At 43.5% G+C, this 25,315-nt stretch overlaps 4 protein-coding genes across 4 annotated transcripts; 2 read left to right on the top strand and 2 right to left on the bottom strand.

The window, feature by feature from the left end:
* Positions 1 to 264: 264 nt before the first annotated feature.
* Positions 265 to 9,502, top strand: LOC129597898 (5'-3' exoribonuclease 2-like). The gene is made up of 8 exons (XM_055495599.1): positions 265 to 865; positions 1,553 to 1,715; positions 2,065 to 2,312; positions 3,054 to 3,375; positions 4,367 to 4,855; positions 6,192 to 6,751; positions 7,311 to 7,690; positions 8,581 to 9,502. Exons 1-8 carry the CDS (start codon positions 401 to 403, stop codon positions 9,179 to 9,181), a joined length of 3,228 nt encoding a protein of 1,075 aa, XP_055351574.1. The 5' UTR covers positions 265 to 400; the 3' UTR covers positions 9,182 to 9,502.
* Positions 9,503 to 12,132: 2,630 nt separating this feature from the next.
* Positions 12,133 to 15,930, bottom strand: LOC129597905 (uncharacterized). The gene is made up of 5 exons (XM_055495605.1): positions 15,734 to 15,930; positions 14,530 to 15,283; positions 14,076 to 14,126; positions 13,316 to 13,999; positions 12,133 to 13,236 (listed from the first exon to the last, which is right to left on the bottom strand). Exons 2-5 carry the CDS (start codon positions 15,112 to 15,114, stop codon positions 12,892 to 12,894), a joined length of 1,665 nt encoding a protein of 554 aa, XP_055351580.1. The 5' UTR covers positions 15,115 to 15,283; positions 15,734 to 15,930; the 3' UTR covers positions 12,133 to 12,891.
* A 184-nt stretch (positions 15,931 to 16,114) lies between these two features.
* LOC129597884 (cytochrome P450 3A24-like) lies at positions 16,115 to 22,048 on the top strand. The gene is made up of 15 exons (XM_055495581.1): positions 16,115 to 16,335; positions 16,414 to 16,507; positions 16,595 to 16,650; positions 16,719 to 16,762; positions 16,886 to 16,938; positions 17,004 to 17,072; positions 17,339 to 17,389; positions 17,484 to 17,572; positions 18,231 to 18,379; positions 18,463 to 18,584; positions 18,647 to 18,856; positions 18,921 to 19,294; positions 19,369 to 19,451; positions 19,530 to 19,609; positions 19,695 to 22,048. The coding sequence occupies exons 1-15, from the start codon at positions 16,283 to 16,285 to the stop codon at positions 19,773 to 19,775; spliced, it is 1,608 nt and encodes a 535-aa protein (XP_055351556.1). The 5' UTR covers positions 16,115 to 16,282; the 3' UTR covers positions 19,776 to 22,048.
* Positions 20,897 to 24,795, bottom strand: LOC129597885 (cytochrome P450 3A8-like). The gene is made up of 15 exons (XM_055495582.1): positions 24,542 to 24,795; positions 24,371 to 24,464; positions 24,237 to 24,292; positions 24,128 to 24,171; positions 23,982 to 24,034; positions 23,854 to 23,922; positions 23,603 to 23,653; positions 23,420 to 23,508; positions 22,626 to 22,774; positions 22,428 to 22,549; positions 22,154 to 22,363; positions 21,716 to 22,089; positions 21,569 to 21,651; positions 21,404 to 21,483; positions 20,897 to 21,305 (listed from the first exon to the last, which is right to left on the bottom strand). The coding sequence occupies exons 1-15, from the start codon at positions 24,592 to 24,594 to the stop codon at positions 21,225 to 21,227; spliced, it is 1,608 nt and encodes a 535-aa protein (XP_055351557.1). The 5' UTR covers positions 24,595 to 24,795; the 3' UTR covers positions 20,897 to 21,224.
* Between the last annotated feature and the right edge of the window lie 520 nt (positions 24,796 to 25,315).

The raw sequence follows: 25,315 nt of genomic DNA, 5'->3' as shown, positions 1-25,315 counted from the left end.
GTGAATTTTAGCGGTCGCAGTGGTATGAGCTCGTGTTTTAAGACGCGTTCCAGGATTGGCGGATATATTTCCGTGCTAATATTCAACGGTAATTGGCTGTCTGCCCACAAACACCGCCTTTAGAAATTTCAGCCGGCTCGAAAAAATCCAAAACCCCCGCACGTAACTACGCGCTGCTGTGGGGTGCTCCATTACGCAGGCGCCTCGCGTGGCACAGCATGCAAATTTCGACGTCATATTTTCAAGTCTACGGTTTTACCCGTTTTTCAGCTTCTCTGCTCTGGAGTCGTGACAGATTTTAGTAAAATCCATTTTACTTTAAAAACATTTGTTAGAATATCCTTGGAAATAATTTAGTAGACCATATTGTGCGTGTAATCATCCGCATCCGTCGTCAATCATGGGCGTCCCCGCGTTTTTCCGCTGGTTGAGCCGCAAGTACCCTTCCATCGTCGTGCACGCCACTGAAGAACGCTCGCGCGCACTGGAAGACGACGCCAGCGGCAGTGTCCCGGTGGACACCTCCCTGCCCAATCCCAACGGAGTGGAGTTTGATAATCTCTATCTGGACATGAACGGCATCATCCACCCGTGCTGCCATCCCGAGGATCGGCCGGCGCCCCGCAACGAGGAGGAGATGATGCTGCTCATCTTCGAGTACATTGATCGCATCTTCAACATTGTGCGGCCGCGACGCTTATTGTACATGGCCATCGACGGGGTGGCGCCGCGCGCCAAGATGAACCAGCAGCGCAGTCGCCGGTTCCGTTCGTCCAAGGAGGCCGTGGAGAAGGAGGAGGAGATCAGACGGCAGAAGCAGCGGTTGCGCGAGGAAGGTGTCAGGTTGCCGGAGAAACCGCAGCAGGTACGCCAAGGTTTACGGCATTTGAAGGATTTAATGGGATTTTACTTGTGCTTCAGTGCCTGTGATATAAAATAATTGGACACGTATATTGCGTGCTATAATTTTAATTATTGGCCCTTGAATCTTGATTCGCGTAGTTGTTATTTAATTGTTTTTATAACGATGATGGAAGAAAAGCGTGAAGAAAATCTGGCGAAAATATTTTGAATGTTTGCTGTTTAATCTTGGCGTTATCCGTCAATCGTTATATTATGCATGCACCAATAAATACTTTCATCAATACATGCGAAATTGATAAATATGTACCACTTTTTGCAGTTGCTTAAATAATTTAGATATACCTGGGCAATTAAAGTAATAAATTTGTTATTCAAATTAAAATAAATTGTTTTTGAAATTACCGTAAAATAACGATTTTTAAAGTAACTTTTTTTAAAGTTAATTTCAGTGTATCTTGCCCTTATGACGTATTGCAAACTGGGAGTAGCGTTTTATTAATTTTCGTTTGTTATATAAAATGTTTATATTAATTGACATGTTGTCTGCTCAACTGTCGTCACTTGTCACGTGTTTCCACTTTCCATCTGTTTCAGGCGCATTTCTATGTGACGTCAGTGTTTGCAATTTTTAATTCGAAAAGAGAAGAGAGCATTATGACTTATGACATATTTATCGAACAATGTTTAGGATCCCACTGAGAAATTCGACAGCAACTGCATCACACCGGGCACAGAGTTCATGGACAATCTGGCCAAGAACCTGCGCTACTACGTCCACAACCGCCTCAACAACGATCCGGGATGGGCGGGCATCTCGGTGATCCTGTCGGATGCCAACGTCCCCGGAGAAGGTAAGCGTCAAATTAATACCAATTAAAGTGAATTTTAAATCAAAATTATTCTGTATTATCATTCTGATTAAGGCTTAGCTGCAGTATTAGTAAAATTGTGGCCATTTTGAATTTGCTTGCCATGATGATTTGAAAGTGGGCGATTTTGAATGATGATAAATCTTTGTAAAATTGCCAGGAAATATTCATGGTGAGATTATATGCTCAATCAGCCCTAACAGCAGCGGCAAGCAGCTTTTATTTTAATTATATATATGCATAGGCATAAAAAAAATTTAGAATAGGCATTTATAATTGAATTTGAAAAAGTTATGAGTCTGATATTACGGTGGATGGCATCCCTCTGCAGGTGAGCACAAGATCATGGATTTCATCCGCAAACAGCGCGCCAATCCCCAGCACGATCCCAACACGCACCACTGCCTGTGCGGCGCCGACGCCGATCTGATTATGCTGGGCCTGGCCACGCACGAGGCCAACTTCACCATTATCCGCGAGGAATTCAAACCCGGCCAGCCCAAGCCCTGTGAGCTGTGCGGACAGATGGGCCACGAGATGAAGATGTGCACCGGCAAGGCCAAAGCCGTTGACGACCAGGTGCGCATAAACTCATGCAAAACATTCAGCGAATCAGTTGTCTGGTAGTGGGTCTTGCTGGGTTTGTATTCTTTTGGCTTAATTTCTCAGGTTTTACGATACACTGACCAAAGCGCAGTTAAAATCGCCGTATTTAACGCAGACTGAAACCAGTACTAATACAGAGTGATTTTTAACGTCTACTCTCTCTACAAGCAGTATTTATTTTTAGTTTTTGTCGTGTGCATATAATACAATCTTCATCGGTATCCCTGTACGGTTTATTTTATCGTTTTTCGGGAATTTCGTGGAAAGAGTACTTCATTTTGAAACTTTGTAAACGATTACATATTTCTTGCTGCGTCGTTCTCGGCATTCTTGCCATTTTTTCTCAAACAAGTATTAACAGTAAGTAATACTGTGAGTTTTGGTCGTTGTTTTCATTGTGTACATGTGTTCTACAGCGTGGTGTCTATTTTTACGCTGTTTGATTGATCTGCTGTAGTAATTTTGCGTGGTTTCTTGGTTACAGTAATCTTTTAATTAGCCATAGCGAAAATCACTTCCTTAATTACATAATTCGGATTAGTGCCGGTGTTCTCTATGTGACTGCGAACCTTTGCGGATGGATATTCTGCGTTTTCTTTCTAAATACTAAGAAATCTTTATAATAATAAATTTAATAATAATAATACTAATAAAGCTAAATACTAATAAATAATAATAAATCCCGTCTAAATAGTGAATAAATCGTTGTAACAGGAACCGCCTGCGCCACCACCGGCGACCGAGTTCATCTTCCTGCGTTTATCCGTCCTCCGCGAGTACCTGGAGCAGGAGCTGAAGCCGGACCACGCCGTGTCGTACGGGTTCGATCTGGAGCGGGCCATCGACGACTGGGTGTTCATGTGCTTCTTCGTGGGCAACGATTTCCTCCCGCATCTGCCCTCCCTGGAGATCCGCGAGGGCGCCATCGACCGCCTGATCGATCTGTACAAGGCCAACGCCGACCGCAGCGGCGGATATCTGACCGAGAACGGCTTCGTCAATCTGGAGCGGGTGCAGCATGTCCTCACCGAACTCGGTAAGGCGTTTTTCCCCGAAACAGAAATAGATGTTAATTAAGCACTTCCGGAATTTTTTGGAATATCTGTCGTAAATTATTATTGATTATTTTTTGAATTTTTTTATCTGATAATTGAACCAGCTCTGTTTTTGATTTTAATCTGTTATGGATTAAAAATTAGAGTAATTTATCGTGTCTGTTGAAATTCACTGTGCTCGTATAGATTGTTCCATTTTAATTGTCTGAAATTTTTTGCCCAAAACATTTTGAGTTGATTTTGCGTAAAATCAGTAAAACCTTTTCGGACATTCCAGTTACTTTACGGCTGCAGTTTGAGCACGGAGTAATGTGCTTTGAAATTTGAACCGTATGGAAGTTGCACCATCACATTCGTTTGGTTTCTTGGTCTTACGACTCACATCAGTTCGTTCTGGAGACAGTGCACTCCGTTTTGACGTTTTCATCGCATCCTTATTCCAGAGTTGAGTCTGCAGTATATCAGTTTCGTCCCCGATACATTTTAACGTAATTGTTTTGTAATTTGGAGACATTGTTTTATTTTTGTTTATATTTCTGTTATTTTTAATTGTTCGTATTAATCAGTTGTTAATTACAGTATCAGTATTATTCGCTATTTTTCTAAAGTTAAATTTTTTTGTAATTTCTTACAGACATCACTGTAGCCGTATTTTTCATTCGCATGTTAAGAAAATCCTCTGAAAAAAGAAATTCCAAGATATTAATTTAAGTTTCCCTGGAGACTTCTAAATGACTACTTTTGACAACACATAATAGCTTTATTGTCACCGAAGCGTTTGCCACAACACTACGAAACCGCGGTGATGCAGTACAGCATGCCGCGGAACGCTATTGACAGCTATGTTACGTGCGCTATGTTACGTGCAGCGTTTTTGCTGTTTGTTAATTAAAAATTATTCATAGTTATTCCGTATTATTATTCAAATTATTATTGTTCATAGTCGTAGCTAATTCAGATGTTCACATGTAGGGAAAATGGAAGACGGCATCCTGAAAAACCGCATGCACAAAGCCAAAATCGATCGGCGCCGCGAGAAAGAGCGTGAACGCGCCAAACGCCGCCGCGACGGCGAAGAGGACGACCGCGACGCCAAACGCCGGCGCTCCGACGGCCCGGCCTACGCCCTCAACGGCGCCTTCTCCCCGGCCGCCGTGGGACGCGGGGGAGCTCCGCAGCCGCTGAGCAACGCCCGCGAGACTATCCACCAGGCCCGCGTGGACTCCTTCCGCTTCGCCCAGCCCCAGAATACCAACCTGACCTCGGCGCAGGCACTGCGCGCTATGCTGATCGGAGGGCCGGCGTCGGCGCCGCAGAGCCCCGCGGGGGGCCGGCACCCGGGTGCCTCGCCGTCCGGGGAGCGGTTTCAACGGCCGGCTAGTGTGGCCGGTGGATTGGAGCGGATGGGGAGTCGGGATGGGCAGGATGACGATGAGGATCCCAATGATGTGGTGCGATTAGGTAAAAATTCAGTTGTGCAGTGATCGCTACAGTGTTACTGTAAGTGCAGTCGTACCGGACCAGTTTGTTTTCGTATTTTTCATGTGTTGAATTTTTTCTTATTTTTCATTTAGATTTTTTTTCGTATTTTTCATTTAGATTTTTTTTTCGTATTTTTCATGTAGCTGTTTTTTCGTATTTTTCGTGTGTTGAATTTTTTCATATAGAATTTTTTCGTATTTTTTGTGTGTTGAATGTTTTCACTAAAATGCATTTTTCTGTAGCATAAGCTAATGTTTTAAAAGGAAAAATTGTTTATTAATCGTTAATTCATCCATCGATCAACCGTAAACCTGCCACAACACTACGAAGCCGCCGGCATCCCGCGTGCAACGTTGTCGACAATGAGTGACTGGCAAGATTTTCTCTGAAATGATAATAAGGAAATTTTATTCACAGTATACAATGAGAGACAAGCGTCGCTAACAAAGATACATTCAAATGAAAAATCTGATAGGTCCACGTTTATCCTATTCCGGGCATATTCACAATACGCATTCGCGTAAGGGACACCCGAGACACGCGGTATTATTCTCTGCGTTGTTCCAAAATAGAAAAATGATCATTTGTATGAGCCTCGTGTGCAGGCTTGTAGCAAAACACTGATTATCACGTAATTAATTTTTGAAAAGTTTTGTTATGGGAAACAGCGCAAAGAATATCGTGCCTCGGGTGTCCGGTACGCGAATCGATGCTGTGAAGATGTCCGGATGCGGAAAACGTCGAAGTATAGAATCCCACTGTAGATCATATTTTTATTCACGGGTTAATCTAATTTTCGAAAGAAAAAAAGATTTTACTCATTCTCAGCTCAAGTTTTCGTGGAAATCATTTCTCGACAGTTTTGAGTCTTTGACAATAATGTTACGGGACAACGCCTCCCCAGCAGTGTGCCACAACACTACGAAACCGCTGTAATGTTGCACAGCTTGCCGCGGAGCCCTCTTACAATATTGGACTTGTTAAATTTTTCATAATGGATTTTTAAAATTGCCAGATAAATACCCTGTTACTTTTTTGCAGCAATTTGGCAAAGTGTGTATTGTAGCAAGAGCCCATTTACATAGTTTGAACATCAACATCGTAGATGATTCGTCAGCCATTCTCGCATTTTTATTTTTTTTAACAATTAATTACTATGCTTCATAAGTTTCGTATCGATGTAATACAAAATTATAATAAAAATATTGAAATTAAAAATATTACAAACGTAAGAAACATTTGTGGACGCGTCGTCTATGGGCTGCATAACAATAACATGCTGTTATGGTTCACGTGATTGATTGTTGTTTTGCAGGTGAAGACGGATGGAAGCAGCGCTACTACATGAACAAATTCGCCGTGGCCATCGACGGCGACTGGCAGTTCCAGAAAGAGATCGTCCACGCCTACGTCGAAGGATTGTGCTGGGTCCTGCAGTACTACTACCAGGGCTGTCCCTCCTGGACGTGGTACTATCCCTACCACTACTCGCCCTTCGCCTCCGACTTCACCCACATTGACCAACTGCGCATCACCTTCCCGAAGCACACCCAGCCGTTTAAACCGCTGGAACAGCTGATGGGCGTCTTCCCGGCGGCCAGCGGCAACTTCCTGCCCACCGCCTGGCGCCGACTGATGTCCGACCCCGAATCGCCCATCCTGGACTTTTACCCGAGTGATTTCTGTGTGGATCTCAACGGGAAGAAATTCGCCTGGCAGGGCGTGGCGCTCCTGCCGTTTGTCGATGAGGGACGGTTGTTGCGGACGCTGGGGACGGTGTACGATACCCTGACGGCGGAGGAGGCAAGGCGGAATGGGTTGGGGCAGAATTTGTTGTTTGTCGGGCAGCGGCATACGATTTTCACGGATTTGAAGGTACGGACAAGGTTCAGATGGGTTTGGCCCGGTTTTGGGACGATTTGAAGTGAAACTGAGTTGAAATAAATTTTTATAATTTTAAAAATTTGTTTTCTGGATGCATTTTGTTTTCGGCCGTTTTTAAAATGGAACTTATTTACACTGACATGAAAGTTTCAAATTAAAAATTAATTTCACAATTTTATTTTCCGTTTATTTTTGGTTTTCAGCCGTTTTTGAATTGAAACTGCTTTTGCAGTTAAATGAAATTTTAAATTTAAAAAATTAATTTCAAATTTTAATATTAAAAATTCATTTCGAACTTTATTTTACGATTAGTTTTGGTTTTCGACCATTTTTGAAATGATTTGAAATAAAATTTTTAATTTTAAAATGAATTTTCAAAATTTAGTTTTGTGAATAATTTTTAAAAGTTATTCAATAAAGGTAACAGAGATTTTGTTATTTTCAACAGTCGATTCATTGTGTTCTCAAAATCCCGTTTCTGATTTTTCAAATGTCTTTAATCTGGAAATGAGAAACGTTTAAAATTTGCTGATTTCAACCCGGTTTAAAGGAGAAATTCTACCCGGAGACGGAGAACGCCGTGGAAAATTGGGTGACGATGGAGAACAGGCTGATTTTCGGGATGGGTGGGTTGGTAGCGGGAGATGCGGGGGCGTACATCCCCTTCCGCCCCCTGGAACCGCCGTACGCGTCGATGGCGCAGGTGGCGGTCAACCGCGCGCTGAGTGTCGCGTATCGCGATCCCTGGTACGAACTGGATTACAAGTTCTTGGCCGTGCGGTTGGAAGGGGCGAAGGAGCCGGCCAAGGTGTTGGGAGAGGGCCGGGCCATCTTGGGATTCGATGCCAATCGCACCCCGGTGCGGCTGGATGGCTCGGCGCACCGGATGCTGCGCGGCGCGTCCAGTAATCGGGGATCGTTCTTTCAACGGTAAAAATCTTGTTCCACAAAATGACTGTTTAGCATTTGCGAAAATTTAATCAATCAGTACAAAATAATTAATATAATGCTAATTTTTTCTGCAAAATGATTATTTTATTTTTTTTTAATTTTCTGATTTGTGTAGATTGATTGAGAATTTTGAGAATTTTGTCCGCTATGTCGGATTGGGTTTTAGAATTATGTCCGTTATGTCCAGTTTTCCATTGAGGCGCACCTTCTACAATGTATATTGCTGTGTTTAATTCTTATAGTGGTTCGCTTAATTAGACTAATGGTAGTATCATAGTTATTGACGTGCAAATAATGGTTGTGCATAATTTGCCAGTAAAAAGCAGTGATGGGAAAATGGTTTGTAGGTTTTTGAAAATTTTTCGTGTGTTAAGTTATTGACATTTGATTATTTGGTTGGAAATTTCGATTAAAATGCTGAGTTTGTTTGACTAACGGTCTGTGGTTGTTATACTACACATTTTAGTGAGAGATGTGGTGCAAGGGCATGAACTGTCTGCTCTATTCACCTTCTATGAATTCTGCCATTAGCTTACATGAGCTATAGATACCATTTGAGTCTCCCTGTGATTTTTTTCCTTTTTTTTATGCGTTCTTTTTTACCGTGGTGACCTGATCCGTGGTGTTCAGGAATACCTGCTGGAGAAATTAATATAAAGAAATGGAAAACAGAAAAATTAAATCTTATAAAAAAATGTTCATTAAGGTGTTTCGAAAGTTGCAAGTTCTTAAGAGTTATTGTTAGTTTTTTTGTTTCCGCTGTTTAAAAGATTTATGGAATTTTGTTATATTTCAATCCTGATTTGTTAATATAATTTTTTCTTGTGAAATGTCACGTTTTTTTAAGCGGCTCACTATCATTATTACAGAACGGTGGGCAACGACGGGCGTCGCGGGTACAACGAGGAACGCGAAGCCCGCTGGGAGGACAACCCCAACCGGTTCCGCGAGGAATCCCGCCACAACAACCAACAGCGTCCCGACTATCATTCCCGCGACCCTCCACACTACAATCACTCCCAATCACGTGATCGTGAACGCTGGAACAACGGCTACAACGACGACTACCGCGGGAATCACCAGTACAACCAGCGCAGCGAACCCCCGCGCGGTAGCCACTACGACAGCCGTCCTTACGACCGGAATTATGACAACCGCCGCAATGATTACCAAGCTCCAAGTTCGTATGGTTATCAGCAGCGGGACACGCGCTACGACTACCAGCAGCGGGATCATCGCTCCGGGAGCCAGTATCAAGAGGGGCGGGGCGGGGGCGCGCCGGGGTATCCGAGTTACACGCCGCCGGCTAACTACGCGGCGTCGTATAGTGGCGCGGGCTACGGGCATCAGCAGCCGCGCCCGACGACGTATTATGCGGCGCGGGGGGCGCCCAGTGCGAGGGGGACGGCAGCGCCCCCGCCCGCCGGTCCGACGCGGTATTATACCAGTGATCAGCGGCGTTCCAATTAATTTATAAGCGGCGGATTTTTTGTGTGGATTTATTTGTTATAGGATTTGTTTTTAGCGGAGGAATATACTGTGCTTTTGGAAACAGTGAGAAATAATTCTTGAAAAAAATGATGGATTAATTTTCCGTAGTAGTGTGTTAGAGGAAATCACGAAATAAAAAAAAAACGGGTTACGGTGTTTGGGATTGCTGCCTGCAGAACGATCCATCTGCCTTTTGTAGTTCGCCATGTGCCATGTTTTAAAATTGATCACCTATTTGGAATTAATGGTGTATTATTTTTTTTGTTCGGCTTTTCCGGTACTCACTCATCCGTTAAATTATAAAGGGGAATAATTTGTGTGGAGTTGTTTCGTAAGGCTGATTAATTTTATCTTTATTGAAAGACACACACTGTGTCATTTTAAGCAACGGCTGTGTCATTGGACAGTGGGAAATAAATACAAAAAAATCCGTGTTAATTTTTATGATATACATAGTAGTGTGCTTGCGAGTTTCCCCACGAGCTGAATAGGCTGCCCTGGATTTTTATAAACAGAAGTTTTGTAAACAAAACTTCGGCAACGGAACCAACAATAAGATGAAAGAGTGTTTGCACTCCTCTGCTTTACACATGAATCTTTTTTGTAGTTTCTACAAGAACTGCACATCAGAGGCAGCAGATATAGGAAACAAATTATGGGATCATGGATGTACAGTACTAACCTTTAATAAGTATCAACAGTTAGTACAAAAACAAATAGGATATTCATAATAAAAACACTTCGTCAATGCTATGGATGTACTGTAAGGCACGTAATACAATGCAACAGAATAATGCAGCCGGAACAGACTTATCAACCAGATACTGGATCACGGTCCGGGATGGAGGGCAGGGGTGAGGGAGGCCGCTTTAGATGGATTGCTTTGCGCTTATCAGTGATGTTGGCTGCATAGGCTGGCTGGAGAAGAGCTCGAGCGAGAGGAATTTGTAGTGAGTGCAAGAAAGAGATCTAAAGAGAGCGAGAGTCGTCCCGTGTCTAAACCGTGGTCCAGCTTATATAGAGGACAGGCAGAAGAGACCCGAACAGCATCCAGGGAAGCCTATTCAGCTAGACTACGACCGAACCATCTCCCATGCTCTCGCCAGTGCCCAGTGGCTACCATTATTGATTTCTGATTTCTCCAATCAGTCCTATGTGGTCAGGGGTTCATTTCGGAGCAGCTGCGTGTACCAACAAGCTGGTGAATAAAGGGCTATATTTTTCGATATTAATAATATTGTTGATTTAAGTTTGACGTGAACTTTTAGGCTGGGTACTGCCGACTGCCGAGCACCAAAATCCTTTTATTATCCTGTCCAGAAAAAATGGCCGTGTCCGCAAGCACCTTAGGTACCGTGCAATGGCTTTCATGCCCAAAAATACGTACCGGTGCATATGCATTTATGATTATGTGTTTGTCCATCATTCATACCATACTGTAGTGTACTAGTTAATACTGACAATTTTTTCTTTCTGTACCGACTGTACGTATTAATTAATCTAGTGACTTTTAATGTTCTTTGTGGCAGGGAATATGTGTGGGGAAGCCGAACCGGTAACTTTTCGCAATGTAAGTTCTTTTTTGGAAACGTAAGTATTTTTTTAAGATTTGCCAGTACGAATATAACAGACAGATGTTAAATACGCTATTAATTAGGTAGCTCTTTATCTGTTTCTTGTGAACTGCGTCTTCTCTGTTTATAACGTTATAGAATCGCTTGCTTATTATTGCTAGCAATAGCAGTGCTAGCACACTATTATGGTTGTTTACAGTATGTACTTACATTTATGAGATATAAACTTTATTTCTTTAGTTATCAGCTACGGTTTCCGAACATCACAGTCAGCATTAACTTACCAGTTGTATTATAGGTACACGACAGATCTATTGAACAGTACATATTAAGCAATAATAATATTGCTAAAATCCCATACAGACCGTTACGGACTGACGGTCTACTGTCTGGTGTAAATATTGCAGGACAGGGAATATGCTGCATATCTGACTGCGGAACTGGCTCGCTGTACGGCACTTTACGAAGAAATGCGGAGAGCAGCTGCCGAAAAACGGTCTGCCGAAAAACGTGCAAGTCGCGGCCGCATGTTTTCTTGCTGTACGATTATGTAAAAAGTAAATTTAATGTGGATCCATTTACTGTTTTGGTTTTAATTTCCTTTTTTTTAACAAAACCTGTGTTTTTCTCTGCATCGAATTGTTAGATTAATTGGGTTTAATTGCTTTGAAACACTTGAAATACTTGCCGCATGCTACCAGTATACCGGCAGATGCTGCGCTGCACTACGTACTCAGTTGATTCGTTGACACAGGTACTGTATTCTGTAGCTCGCTTTTCGCCTGTTTCAGGCTGGATATCGTCTTCGGCAGAATACGATTGTTGCAGTAATATTAAGCACCGGCATTAAAATTATACGAGTACTAATGGCAAATTTGCATGCGTTTAGTTATACATGCATTCAGAAGCTAGGCCCAGAAAATTTTGGCGTAGCAACGCTAGGCAGTGAGCGAGCAGTCCAGGGTGTACGCGGCTGGAAGAGCATGTGGGAAAATTCGGGCGGAAGGCATAATACTAAATTGTACGTACCCAATACACATTCCGATCTCTACATTCCGTGGGCGGTGGGTGCAATATAAAAGAATCTGTTCTCGTGCGCCTTCGCAAGTATCGTGCCGGTGCGTTGGCACCATTCCCTCTTGAAACTACTATGTTTCGTGATTTCGCGCAGTATTTTGCTGTCTGGCAGTATGACGTTGTGTTCACGACTTCACGAACTGCTGCGTGATTCCGTCTGGATTGCGTTGCATATAGGGTGGATCCCTCGGAACATTCCCAGTACCACCACATCCCGTACCACACGCTCACCGATGCCCACCTCCACGATACAGAAGATGACCGTGCGGAGCAGTATGGTTGATCGGTGATGGACTGAAAGAGCACACGCGCCGTCGCACCGTTGTCTCCGCAGCCGCAATCTGTGCATGAGGCGTGGTGAGTAATTGTGCAGTTTCTGGTGGAAACCTTTTAGGCACGATGACCTGCATAATCGAAAATCGAAATCCAAGGTAAAGGCCCCTTCCTTGTCTACATCGCCGATTGTTCCATGACGGGCCAATCCGCTATTATTCTTCACGTATTACCAGATACTTTTTAAAAACATTTCGTATCCGAGGCACACCACTGCTTGGACTATAAGAATTTAAATATTAAAGACGAGAAATTGCTACGTACGAGTATGCATATGAGTACAACGAGCGCAAAAGTTTGGTGTGGCCGTAGAATGTATCTGTAAGCGTAGTGACCATGCAACCCTGAAACACAGTATCGCACACAATAATGTGAAGACATTTTTCGATTAATCCTTCTATAAAATCACGCTCCAAAGTCCGCGGATGATTAAGTAGTGGCAGCGGCAACGACACGTGTTTCACGATAGCAAGTGTACTGTCCTCGCACAATACAATGCCCCTGACTTGGCGACAAGTGTTATCCAGAATTATGAATAACGTCGTATTAACTGGGACAGAATACTGGATGTTCTCTTTTTGGAATGGCTTGTTTATTTTTTCTCCCGAGCATTTTCATCGTAAAAGGTCAGCACGTAAAGGTCAGCTCCTGACAGCCGTCTAGGAGTTTCCAAAGCCCATATTACACAATACATACACAAATTCTTCACAGTTTTCTTCGGCTTCGCAGCATGTTCTTGGTCTTGGTCCTCACTTGTCTACTTTTATCGCAGTAATCTTCAGGATAGTAATCCAATTCCTCGTCAGTAAGGGGATCACTCCACGATGGTGGGTGATAATCATCGGCCGGCTTGTGACCAAAATCCCAATTGTCGTCATGGTACCCACGGTAATCGTAGAGGTCGTTATTAAGGTCATACCACAGCGCATACAGGGTGATCCTTCGCAGTGATGTTAAATCAACCTCAGCCATTTCCAATGTGAAGGTCTCTGGCAGCGTTGTATCGTAGTTTGTAAATCGAGGATCGTCCAACTGCCAGCTGCGTACCACCTAAAGAACCGGCAATTAGAAAATATGGCAACGTTATGCAGCTGCGTTTGAGAAGCGCAAATTCTTTAGATATACGTACCTTCCATACTCCGTAGAAACTCTTATCGCATAGTCTCTCATTCAGGCATTTTAGATTTTTGCGGTTGATTTCGGGACAGGCAGCGTCCAGTAAGTCCCGCATTTTCCGAACCGCTGATACCGATTTCGTCATCACACGTCCGTTAACCAAGTTAAGACCCGGCAACAGTGGTCCGCCATACCGCCATATCGACCAGCAACGAACTTCCACCTGCTGCAACACCAGCTGGTTACAAACATCCCCAAAACACTGTGCGATTTTCATTCCCTGCTCATCCGAATAATCCAACAGATTGTGCACAAAAATAGCGACGTGGGCAATAGCAATAACCGGAACGACAAGGTTCTTTATCGCCAATATGTCCTGAACAAAGCCGGGATTTATGTCGAACAGGCGATCGTTGTAATCGCTGGGAAGCGACTGACCTGACTGTTGTTTGGTGAACTTCAGAATCTTGGTGTCTTTAGTGACCTTATTGTATAGCAGCCACGCGACCGATGCCAGCACGTCTGCCTGGCATTTTGCGAGATGGATCTCTACGAACTCTGTTTCCAGGGATGCCGCGATGGAATTCCAGTGCCGACAGACGCGACGGCAGTTGGCTTGTTCGTGCACATCCAGTAACGACAAGATCTCGGACAAGGTTTGCGGTAACAGTTGGTTGACGGATTCGGCATCGTCGCACTGCCCCAAAAATAAGGGATTGTTGACGTTCAACGTAGATGAAAAACTGAGTGATTCAGAAAACACACAGGCTTACCGGCATTTTTTGTACTCCTAAATGCTGTCTTGCTAGGCGGAGCTGATGATCCTGGAAATAAGTAACTATAAATCTGTGCACGTATATAATAGCCAACCTACCGTATATCGCCAGCCCGTTTCGGCTACGATAGTATCATAGTAATAATATTACTCGTATAATGTCCTAATTTGTAGCCTGCCGTTCGCTTATGCATGTACAAAGCCAGTCCCCAATTTTCCTAAAACGTACAACGGAAAAATACGAATTTTGCATACTGTCGCCACGCTACACGTTGCACGCGTTACACGCAACTGGCACGGCATCTTGATTTGCATAGGAAATTAAGGGACAGGCTTGTACACAAGTGGAGCATTATTGTAGAATTACTCTGCACGAAATCTGGAAATGATGCTACTGTATGACAAGAATCTACAGAAAATTCTGTTATGGGGCAAAACAACTAAAATCTTACACATTCAGGTCTCGTCATCGCATGGTCGGCGGGCGCGATATAGAATAGCCTCGTCTCATCCGTCTTCACAAATATCGTACCGGTCTGTTGGTGCCATTGTCTCTTAAAGCCGTTGCGTTTCATAATATCACGCAGTCCTTCGCTGTCTGGCAGTCTGACGCTGTGCTTCACGTACTGGTTCGTGATTCCGCCTGGATCGCACTGGACGGGATTGACCACTCGTAATCTATTCCATGGTAGAACATCTCGCACCACCCGATCACCGAGGTTGATCTCCACGATACTGAAGCTGAAGGATTGCAGCAGCACTGTACATGGATGCCAACACCACGGATGATCCGGGCTTGACTGAAACAGTGCACGCGGCACCTGATCCTCCTCTAAGCTACTGGAGTGAGTGAAGGGGGCTCCGCGAGAAATTTTGTACTTTCTGTTGGAGACCTTCTCGGCGTGATGACCCGTGTAGTCGAAATCGATGGTGAAGTCGCGTTCCTTGTCCACATCGATAATCATTCCATGACGTGCCAATCCCTTTGCGTCCACTACTTCCACCGAACCGTACCTCCAAATATTTCTTTGAAACATCTCAGATTTAATGCCCAGTGCTGTCGCACTGTTACGGCATTAGGATGACTTAAGACACACACAGAAAACGATGGTAATTGTGTAATATGCAGCGTTGCACCAACTTGCGTTCGTCAGTCGTGGTTTCGAAATTCAGTATGCTCTTTGTCGGAATTTCGGGAGCTTGGCCCTGTAAGTGTAAAGAAATGATTATCTTATCATTCAAGAAATGATTAACTTATCGTATCACAGTATAATTACGATGCCGTTGACTTGCTATGCAAAATGCGACAGCGTGAAGCGCTCCACGATAGCAGAGTACTTGCTATACTCGGAGTCTCGGACTATGTAACGTGACTGATTCGGCTTTTGGCGATAAACGTTAACTTTTAGTATGATACGAAAATTGTTAGTACTGTCCAGCAACCCAGTCAGTTGCGACAAAGCGTTTAAACTGTGTCTTCGACTACTAAATCAGTACGGAATGGTGCATCATACAGAACAGAAGTAACTGCACTTCCTGAACGTGCACTTCTGCACGTGAAGTAACTGCACTTCCTGATGTATGTATTTAGGTATCCAAAAATCGAATTTAAAAAGAATTTTTAATAAAAGTTCAAGAGTTTTAAAAACACAGAACCTCAAAATGTCCACAACCAGAATCCGTGGCGATTTCCTTCCCGCGCACGCTACCAACGCCCGTGATTTCCCGTGCATCCAGCAATAATGCAAAAATTGTCGGACACATCCGGGTTGTTGTCATTACCGGTTACATTATTCTGTACTTTGTGCAGCAGCTGATTGCTTTATCGTGCACTCTCCTGCATGTTTACAAAGTTACAATAAACCCGTTCGGTAAACCCGTATCGCATCACAACCTTGAAGTTTGTGGCATTGTGAACAATCGGCTAACTGCAAAAGAAGAATTGATACGCTATCTAAACACAATTATTGCTCTGACAAAACGCTGAGCGTGCATTCGTCCACGTAGACAAGTACATAGCTCAACAGTTAATCAGTTACTCGCTGGCGTTTAACTCGTTTGCTCGATTACTTATGTGAGTGTCGGTGGAAGAACAACTATTCCACGACAGCTAATACTCGTACTTAAAATTATATAAGACTTAGTATTCGTGATAATACAACTTTTCGGCATTATATTGGCCCATACATCCTCCCATAACCGAGGATGGTACCGTGGCTTGTCTTGGGAATATGCGGCCTGGTGGCGTATTTTATCTAGTACGTGTTTACTTTTTCCAAAAATGGAAACGTGCACTGTCGCTAGTTTTTTCGTATAATTTTTGGTTTGATTATCAGTGATGCCTACCGGAAAAACGCTTACTGGAGAGAAAAAGGAGTGCCTGCGCCTTTTCTCTACCCTGTAGTTGGTCGATTTCTGGAGCAAATATATGTAACAAGCTTTTACATTACACTTTTCATACGCATGCAAGTAACCAGTGATATATTACGACACTAAATCCGGACATTCAATTTTTAGGCGGGTCAAGGCAAATTCGATTACAAATGGACTCAAAAACTCGGCCGCAAGTTTGGGTACAATCTTCCGTAATAATTTTTGTGAATTTTGGACGCTGCTGATAACGCTTTTTTTATTAATGTAGGCTGTTCGACGGACCGGTGCCAGTAATTGTCATTTCCGATACCGGTACATAATACTAGTTCGTAGTGATGGTTAGCCGGTTGATGCAATGCGACATTGTTGTGCACTTCGCCGTTTCTGTACAAGTACTCGTATCGTGCCAGATGTTCTTAACTAAGAATTTTGCAGAAATGTTAAAAAATGTGATGGTCAAGGATTTCTCACATTTTGTCAATCGCCGGGTAGGTGCTGCATAAATGGATGTTTCTATGTTGAGGAAACTGTAAATTTTTGCTACTATTTTTAGGAGATTGAGGGGATCAACGGCCCTATAATCGATCAGGCCGTCAGTGTTCTCAAAGACCAACGCTGGAAAGTAAGCGCTTGTTGCTTAGTCGTATAGGGTACGGATGAGCACGGTCACGTGCTAAAGGGCACTCGTTGACGATGACAACTTTTACTGCCTTTAGCAAGCTGTGTCGACGATTCTGTGAAACCGTGGCATTAATCACCTATGTTCTTTTGGGTTACAAGTGGAGAATCAGCAGTCAGAAATTAAAATTCGTAGTCTATATATAATCTAGTCTATAGTCTATATAATTAATTTACTGCTACCATAGGAAAACTTGGTTGTGATTTCAGGATGTACGCAGTGTGCTGGTGCCGACCTTCACATCCGGCAAAATGCGAATGGTAAGTAAAGCCATTTTGACACCCAAAGCCATAACGGAAACTGTACAAACCAACATCCGCGTTGCGTTTGATGCGCTGATCTTGCCATGGTTAGATGAATCCGCTGATCCAAGAGTGCAGTCAGACCCTCATCCAGAACATGGACAAAATGGCCGAGAATGGACAGGAATTCGAAGCTAAAGAGTAAGCATTTAATATTGGCTCATCCCTGAAATACATAGACAATGTACCGTCGATGCGCCGCACCGTACGTAAGGTACCGTAACGAAACACCTTGATGCCTGTAACAGCAACAGCGTTTTGACTTTTGAGTTACAAAAGTAAGATCTGACTGATCTTACTAAAGTTGCACATCATCGGAAACCGACGGCGTTGCAACGGAAACTTCTAAGCTGCCCCTCGGGGAGTACTACCACAAAAGGGGGTTTCGTAGGTGATCTTGGTAAACTTAGCGATTTACTCAGGTGATGCAACCAAAAACATGCCAACCAATATCGGCACGATGGTCAAAGTTCACATTGTACATACATTTTAATCAGCCGATAAGCCACTGTGGAAGAACACGGGATGTTTTCAGAACATGAGAAGGTCCAGAAAAAGCCTTTCAAAACCTGGACCTTTCAAAAGTCCAGAAAATCCATGTTAGGATTGGACATTTCGTACAGCTGCACATTGCAATTTTTCCGGTTCAATTATCAGTTCACCACCAAAGAGATGCATGTTTTCACGACAGATCTCTTTTGTATCGCTACACCGCTACAGTATAGTTTATAAATGCTAAGTACCGTATGCAGATTGTAGTTCCTGTCCGTTCCTCACTTTCGAAAGTTTATTGTTATAGAATGTTTGGTCGCGTCACGTTGGATGTGATTGCATCGGCGTTCTTCGCCACCAAGATCGACTCGCAAAAAGATCCCAACAGCGATTTCGTGCGGCATGCCAGGAAAGCGTTCGATTTCAACTTTACCAATCCGCTGCTAATTGCTGCCTGTATGTAATCAGTTCGCATCCAACCAGCAGTCTGGCTTGACCACGTACTTATACGTTTATAAATAGGCACCATGTTTTGACAGTTTTATTCCCGAAGCTTGTGCCGTTGCTCGTCAAACTGGGATTCCAGGGCTTCAGCCGTGAAGTCACCGACTTCTTTGTCCGCAACACGGAAGAGATTGTCCGCATGCGCAACGCGTCACAGGTGCGCAGTGTGTTTTAGATATTAGTCTAGACAGGTCGATTGAGGTGTGTTTCCCTTGGCAGGATCATTCGCGCAAGGATTTCCTCCAACTGATGCTCAACTCACTCAAAGGTCAAAGTCCAGTCGCCAGCAAAGCAACTAAAGAGGCAACGGAAACTACCGTCCGCGATGACACCGATGCCGATCATGCCGACATCCTGTCGGACGTTCTTTCCAACGGACCCGTCACACCCGAGCACAACTATACTTCCAACTACAAATTGACTACCGAAGTACACAACATTCAACCGTCATAAATTTAAGGATCACAAAAGTCAATTGTCAGCTGTGTTTTAGGAACTGGTCGCACAGTCCGTCATTTTCTTCTTGGCCGGATACGAAACCACCGCGACTACGCTGAGCTTTCTAACCTATTGCTTGACAGCAAACCCCGAGATTCAAGAACGACTCCGCGAGGAGATCGAGAACGTGATGGGTGATCGGGAAGTGCCCACTTATGACATCATAGCCAAGATGGAATATCTTGACTGCTGCATCAACGAAACGCTGCGAATTTATCCGCCATTGGCACGTACGGAGCGGATGTGCAACGAGACGTGGACACACAAAGGACTGACTGTTGAAAAAGGGAGTGTTGTGGCGATCCCCATCTATGCTATCCATCACGATCCCGAGTACTGGCCGGATCCGGAGACGTACAATCCTGACCGGTACATCATACTCAGGCTAATGACGGTGTTTTTTTCAATAAGTATACTTAACGAGCAATATAATTGTTTCGTAGGTTTTCCCACGAAAACAAGCACAATATCAAACCATACACTTTCCAAACCTTTGGTCAAGGTCCTCGCAATTGTGTCGGCATGCGTGAGTGCTTGCGTGTTTCAAAGATATTCAGTAACATGGTTTTCGTGCAAGGTTTGTGACATACCTCTGTGCATTTAGGTTTCGCCTACTATGAAATCAAGCTGGTCATGGTCAACATTCTCCGCAAATTCCGCTTTGTGCCCTGCTCCAAAACTGAGGTATGTTGACGCACTGAATAAATCTTAGCTCAGCAGCCCAAACCGGGCAAACTTCGTATAGGTAACAGTTGCGCTTGCATCATAGATTCCTTTACAAATCACCGACGTGGGTTTCCTGCGGGCTAAGAATGGCGTTTGGGTGAAGCTGGAGAAATTATCTGCTTGAAGTTGATTTTGAATCGGCAGTGGCATTTAGAGACGGCTCGTGCAATGCATATGCTTTCCTTTTCAAACATTTTTGTATAAGTGTGGCGTAATGTAGTGGCAGGGGTGTCACGAGATTGTTGCGTTGTTGTGATCTTAGTGTCCGGTAGCAGTATGCCAGTGCTAATATGCTATTAAGTATATTGTCGATTATTAGTTGGTTTTGTACTCCCTCCGTGGCGGGTTAATATTAAGCATATTACCGCCACCTTCAAGTCGTGATAACAACTATATATCGGCAGACACTACACTACATACAATTGCATGTACATCGTACACTATGCTATTGCACGTTTGGTGCAAAGTCTAGCAAGATTAAATTAACCGAAGCGAAGACAAGACTGAAAGAAATTCAAAAAAAGAGAAATAGGTAGTCGCTAGAATGGATAAAAATTCGTAACGCGATAAAACGGTGAAACATAACTGGGTGGTCGTATCGGTAGCGCAATATTAACGCTACAGTACAATATTATGTCACACACCGACTCTCTTTGTTTTTACTTAGACAAGGGATAGACATCGTGCAAGCATTTGTCCGAAATTACGACATCCGTATTCATGCGAAAGCAGTTTATCACAGATCGATAATATATGCAGAACACGATATAAGTTTCAGCCCTTCGAGAGGTACTAGATTGATTTTTGATTTACTAAATCTTGCATACATAGAAACGGCGACATGGGAAACGACTAGAATCGGCAACGCGATGCTGTTGGCTTTCAATACGGAAGCTGCAGTAAATGGTCTCATGTCGAATTTGAACTTGTCCGATCCTCGGTGGCAATCGCGTGACTGGCTTGGGGTAAATTTCAGTATTCTTGTCTGAAGAGAGGCTAGAGTATCTAATCTCTACCAGTCCGCAGATTGTGTTAAAGAATGTTAAGCATATCTTAATACAAACGATACGAAGACGGTTATAATTGACTCATTATCCAAAGACACAAAATGCGGCAGCATAAAATGCTTCACGATAGCAAGGGCATTCTCCGTACTTACAAAGCGACTGATTTGACGACAAGCGATACTGACAGCAGCTGACAATACGGCCGCAGATAAGTCCGCTGCGACAGAGCATTGAGTCCTTTTAAGGTATCAAACTATTATTACACATTCTGACGATCACCAAGTAACTACACACCGAAAGCATAAATGCTCACTGCCACGGACTTCTAAGGAGAAAAACTGATACAGCTTTTCTGCGGAATACATTTTAGAAATTTTTTTTATAGAGAAAATAGCATTGCACATGTTCGTAAAGCATTTGTGTTAACAGCATCGGCTGATAAGTTGTACTGCTCTGTTAACATTTTCAGCGAATTGCTTCCGAGAAAAATATTTGAAAATGAACGCTTATGTATTACATGAGTAGTCTATGAATGCTTTTGCCGAACTCAAACTTCAAAATGAACTTCAGGCCGATAACTTTTCCAGCTTCACCCAAACGCCGTTTTTAGCCCGCAAGAAGCCCACGTCGGTAATTTGCAAAGGAATCTGTTAAGAAAGCGCAACTGTTAGCCGAGTAACAGAAGTGTGCCCGGTTGGTGCTACCGAAATGGGTATGCTACTTAGTGTTTAATACGTCACCATACCTCAGTTTTGGAGCAGGGCACAAAGCGGAATTTGCGGAGAATGTTGACCATGACCAGCTTGATTTCATAGTAAGCGAAACCTAAACGTACCGATGTCCATCACAAACCTCGCGCATATCCCATTTAACTGAATATCTGTAAAACACTTGCGTGTTTTATACTCACGCATGCCGATACAGTTCCGAGGACCTTGACCAAAGGTTTGGAAAGTGTATGGTTTGATATTGTGCTTGTTTCCGTGGGAAAACCTAGGAAGCAGTCACAGTGGTCATCCTACTTAAACTGATATCGTCATTGATAAGTGTGATGTACCGATCGGGATTGTAAGTTTCGGGATCCGGCCAGTACTCGGGATCGTGGTGGATAGCATAGATAGGAATCGCCACAATATTCCCTTCCTCAACAGTCAATCCTTTATACGTCCACGTCTCGTTGCACATCCGCTCAGTCCGAGCCACCGGCGGATAGATGCGCAGTGTCTCGTTGATGCAGCCGTCTAAATATTCCATCTTAGCGATGAGGTCATACGTGGCTACTTCTCGGTCACCCATCACGTTTTCGATTTCCTCGCGGAGTCGCTCCTGGATCTCGGAATGCGCGGTCAAGCAGTAGGTCAGAAAACTCAGGGTGGTCGCGGTGGTTTCGTAGCCGGCCAAAAAGAAAATGACGGACTGCGCGACCAGTTCCTTCAAGACAACAACCATTGACTCCTGTGAACGCTAAATTTATCTCGCGTGAATGAGCATATACTTCGGTGGTCATTTTGTAGTTCGACGTGTAATTGTGCTCCGGTGTTACCGGTCCGTTGGAAAGAACGTCCGACAGGATGTCAGCGTGATCGGCATCGGTGTCATCGCGGACGTTAGTTTCCGTGGCCTCTTTGGCCGCTTTGCTGGTGGCGGCACTTTGACCCTTGAGTGAGTTGAGCATCAGCTGGAGGAAATCTTTGCGGGAGTGATCCTGCAAAGTCAAAGACACCTCAAGTGGTCTGTTCAGACTGATGTCCGAAGCACCCACTAGATACCTGCGACGCGTTGCGCATGCGGACAATCTCTTCCGTGTTGCGAATAAAGAAGTCGGTGATTTCGCGATTAATGCCCTGGAAACCCATTTTGGCGAGGAGTGGCAGAAGTTTTGGGAACAAAACTGTCAAAACAAGTCGCTAGACAGTACAGTAATAGGCTGCCAGTACTCTTGGTCACATGCAAAATGAATAACATACAGGCAATAATGAGCAGCGGATTGGTAAAGTTGAAATCGAACGCCTTCTTGGCATGCCGCACGAAATCACTGTTGGGATCGTTTTGCGAGTCGATCTTGGTGGCGAAAAACGCCGATGCGATAACGTCCAACGTGACGCGACCAAACATTCTGTATCAAGAAAGTTTCGAAAGTGAAAACAGGAAAAAATCTAATACGTAGCATTTATACCGTCTGTTTCAGACGGTGCAACAGTTGCGAGGACGTTAATAACATCTTATTCTTGTGAACTCAAAACCAGCTGTATGCCATTGCTGCCACTGTAGAGATTTACTACCATGGAAAGCGGATAGCATTGATTGCGCGGCTGCTTGCATCTATATGTTCTGAGCTGTATATATATCTGTCATTTATAATTATATCCTATTTGTGCGAGGACCTTTATACTTTTATGGTGTGTTTATGTGTCGGGGGTTTTTGTGAATTTTTCCAACCAAAATAGTTGTAGAAATGTATTAATTCGTCATTTTATCCTACTTTCTAAATTTTCCATTTCCGCCCATATCTTCGTTTTTCCCATCCATCTCCATCCATAAATACAGTTTCCCCATCCATACCATTTTAGTATGGAAAAATGGTAAATGGGGAAAAAATGAGATCCATTCCCATAATAAAATGGAGATGGGCAACCTCTGGTCTATACCGTCATGATGGGTGCGCCACTTTCCTTATTGTTACGGTAACTTATATACTCGTACGTTGCGACGCAGCGATGATACGTAGTCTACCTCCGAGAATGACTGGCCTAATGCTTACTCTTTAGCTTCGAATTCCTTTCCGTCCTCGGCCATTTTGTCCATGTTCTGGATGAGAGTCTGACAGCACTCATGGATCAGTGGATTCATCTAATAAGTAAGATCAGATCAGTGCATTAAGTGCAACGCGGATGTTGGGTGTGTTTCGTACTGGCCCTGGATACCAATTTGGCTGCTAACTTACCATTCGCATTTTCCCTGACGTGAACGTCGGCACCAGCACACTGCGTACGTCCTGAAGTCACAAGCACGTTTTGTTATAGTTGCGGTATATTTTATTGGCATCCCATTGTAAACCAACAAAAAATAATTAATAATGCCAAGGTTGTACAAAATGGCAAATGCAGCTGACTTAAGCCACAACAGTCGTCATCGTTAACAAGTGTTCTTTTGCTACGTAGTGACCATACCAAATACTAAGCGAACAGTGCTTACTTTCCAGCGCTGGTCTTTGAGAACACTGACGGCTTGATCAATGATAGGCCCATTGACCCCCTCAATCTCCTAAAAGAAGTGTATTTTAAAATCTCATATTATAGGAACAGCCATTTATATGTACATACCCGGCGATTGACAAAATGTGAGAAATCCTTGACCATCACGTTTTTTAACATTTCTGCAAAAGTCTTTAGGTAAGAGCATGTGGCATTGTGTAGATACTGTAAAACACAACCATGCATTAAACGGCAACTATACAAGAACTATGTACCGGTATCGGAAATGACAATTACTGGCACCGGTCCGTCGAACAGCCTACAATAAATTAAAAAAGCCTTATCAGCAGTGCTTAAACATACACAATTAACGAAAGATTATACCCAAACTTGCGGCCGAGCTTTTGAGTCCATTTAAAATCGAACTTTCCTTGACCAACCTACACATTTAACGTCCAGATTCATTATCACGGTATACCAGATTTCACTTGCATGCGCATGAGGATTGTAAAGATTACATATATTTGCTCCAGAAATCGGCCAACTAAAGGGAACAGAAAAGGCGCAGGCACGCCTTTTTCTCTCCAGTAAGCGTTTTTCCGGTAGCCATCACTGAAAAAAAACCAAAAATTGCACAAAAATATACAGTGCAATACATATTTCCATGCTGTGGAAAATCAAACACCTACTAGATCAAATACGCCACCAGGCCGCAAATTCCCAAAACAAGCCACGGCACCATCTTCGGTTATGGGACGATGTATGGACCAGTAAAATACTGAAAGCTGTATACTGTAAGTGTTAGCTGCCGGTAAAATACTGTAAGTGTTAGCTGCCGTGGAATGCTTTTTTTCCGTCGACTCTCGCACGCGCCGCCAACGAGTAACTGATGAGCTGGACGTGAGCAACAGTGTACTTTTCTACATGGCCGAATGCAAGCTCAGCGTTTTGTCAGAGCAGTTTGTGTTTAGATAGCGTATCGTTTCTTCTTTGCAGTTAGCCGATTGCTCACAATGCCACAAACTTCAAGGTTGATGTGATACGGAAACCGGTTTATTGTAAGCATACAGGACAGTGTACGATTAAGTAGTCAGCTGATTGCACAAGCTACAGAATGATGTAAAAGGTACCGGGTAACTGCAACAACCCGGATGATGTGCCAAAAAATTTTCTGAAATCGCTATGGCCCCTTTCCACTCTAGCTTTTTTATAGCCACCTCTTTTCGCATCGCTTCTGAAAGACCCCTTTTTGAAATTAATTTAATACACACACCCTCTGGTTTTATAGGCACCCATTTTAAGATTATTTTTATAAAAGTTTTAATCGTGGAACGAGTGCTATGACGATTTTTTCTCTATTTCAAGATAGGTAATTATAGAGGTATTCGTGACCTTCCCAGCACGGGAACCCACGATTTTAATAAAAACGGTCTTTAAAGCAAATTTTGTGTAGCACATTATTT

Source organism: Paramacrobiotus metropolitanus, unplaced genomic scaffold (genome assembly GCF_019649055.1).
Source record: "Paramacrobiotus metropolitanus isolate TYO unplaced genomic scaffold, Prichtersi_v1.0 Parri_scaffold0000111, whole genome shotgun sequence".
NCBI classification, from domain to species: Eukaryota; Metazoa; Tardigrada; class Eutardigrada; order Parachela; family Macrobiotidae; genus Paramacrobiotus; species Paramacrobiotus metropolitanus.
The sequence above is the reverse complement of the archived record's forward strand: the minus strand, read 5'-3'. Positions and strand labels throughout refer to the sequence as shown.

What these genes read in the sequence shown, in the direction of transcription:
- LOC129597885 (XM_055495582.1), bottom strand. Translation starts at nt 24,594, where the DNA reads ATGGTGCCGTGGCTTGTTTTGGGAATTTGCGGCCTGGTGGCGTATTTG. An exon ending in TCCGCTGCTCATTATTGCCT is followed by an intron (nt 22,550 to 22,625) that starts GTATGTTATTCA and finishes TTGTTTTGACAG; the next exon opens with TTTTGTTCCCAAAACTTCTG. An exon ending in GCATGCGCAACGCGTCGCAG is followed by an intron (nt 22,364 to 22,427) that starts GTATCTAGTGGG and finishes TTGACTTTGCAG; the next exon opens with GATCACTCCCGCAAAGATTT.
- LOC129597905 (XM_055495605.1), bottom strand. Translation starts at nt 15,114, where the DNA reads ATGTTTCAAAGAAATATTTGGAGGTACGGTTCGGTGGAAGTAGTGGAC. An exon ending in CGATGACGAGACCTGAATGT is followed by an intron (nt 14,127 to 14,529) that starts GTAAGATTTTAG and finishes ACTTATTTCCAG; the next exon opens with GATCATCAGCTCCGCCTAGC. An exon ending in GTTTCTACGGAGTATGGAAG is followed by an intron (nt 13,237 to 13,315) that starts GTACGTATATCT and finishes CCGGTTCTTTAG; the next exon opens with GTGGTACGCAGCTGGCAGTT.
- LOC129597884 (XM_055495581.1), top strand. Translation starts at nt 16,283, where the DNA reads ATGGTACCGTGGCTTGTCTTGGGAATATGCGGCCTGGTGGCGTATTTT. An exon ending in CATCCGGCAAAATGCGAATG is followed by an intron (nt 17,390 to 17,483) that starts GTAAGTAAAGCC and finishes TGCCATGGTTAG; the next exon opens with ATGAATCCGCTGATCCAAGA. An exon ending in GCATGCGCAACGCGTCACAG is followed by an intron (nt 18,585 to 18,646) that starts GTGCGCAGTGTG and finishes TTCCCTTGGCAG; the next exon opens with GATCATTCGCGCAAGGATTT.
- LOC129597898 (XM_055495599.1), top strand. Translation starts at nt 401, where the DNA reads ATGGGCGTCCCCGCGTTTTTCCGCTGGTTGAGCCGCAAGTACCCTTCC. An exon ending in GCATGTCCTCACCGAACTCG is followed by an intron (nt 3,376 to 4,366) that starts GTAAGGCGTTTT and finishes GTTCACATGTAG; the next exon opens with GGAAAATGGAAGACGGCATC. An exon ending in CAATGATGTGGTGCGATTAG is followed by an intron (nt 4,856 to 6,191) that starts GTAAAAATTCAG and finishes GTTGTTTTGCAG; the next exon opens with GTGAAGACGGATGGAAGCAG.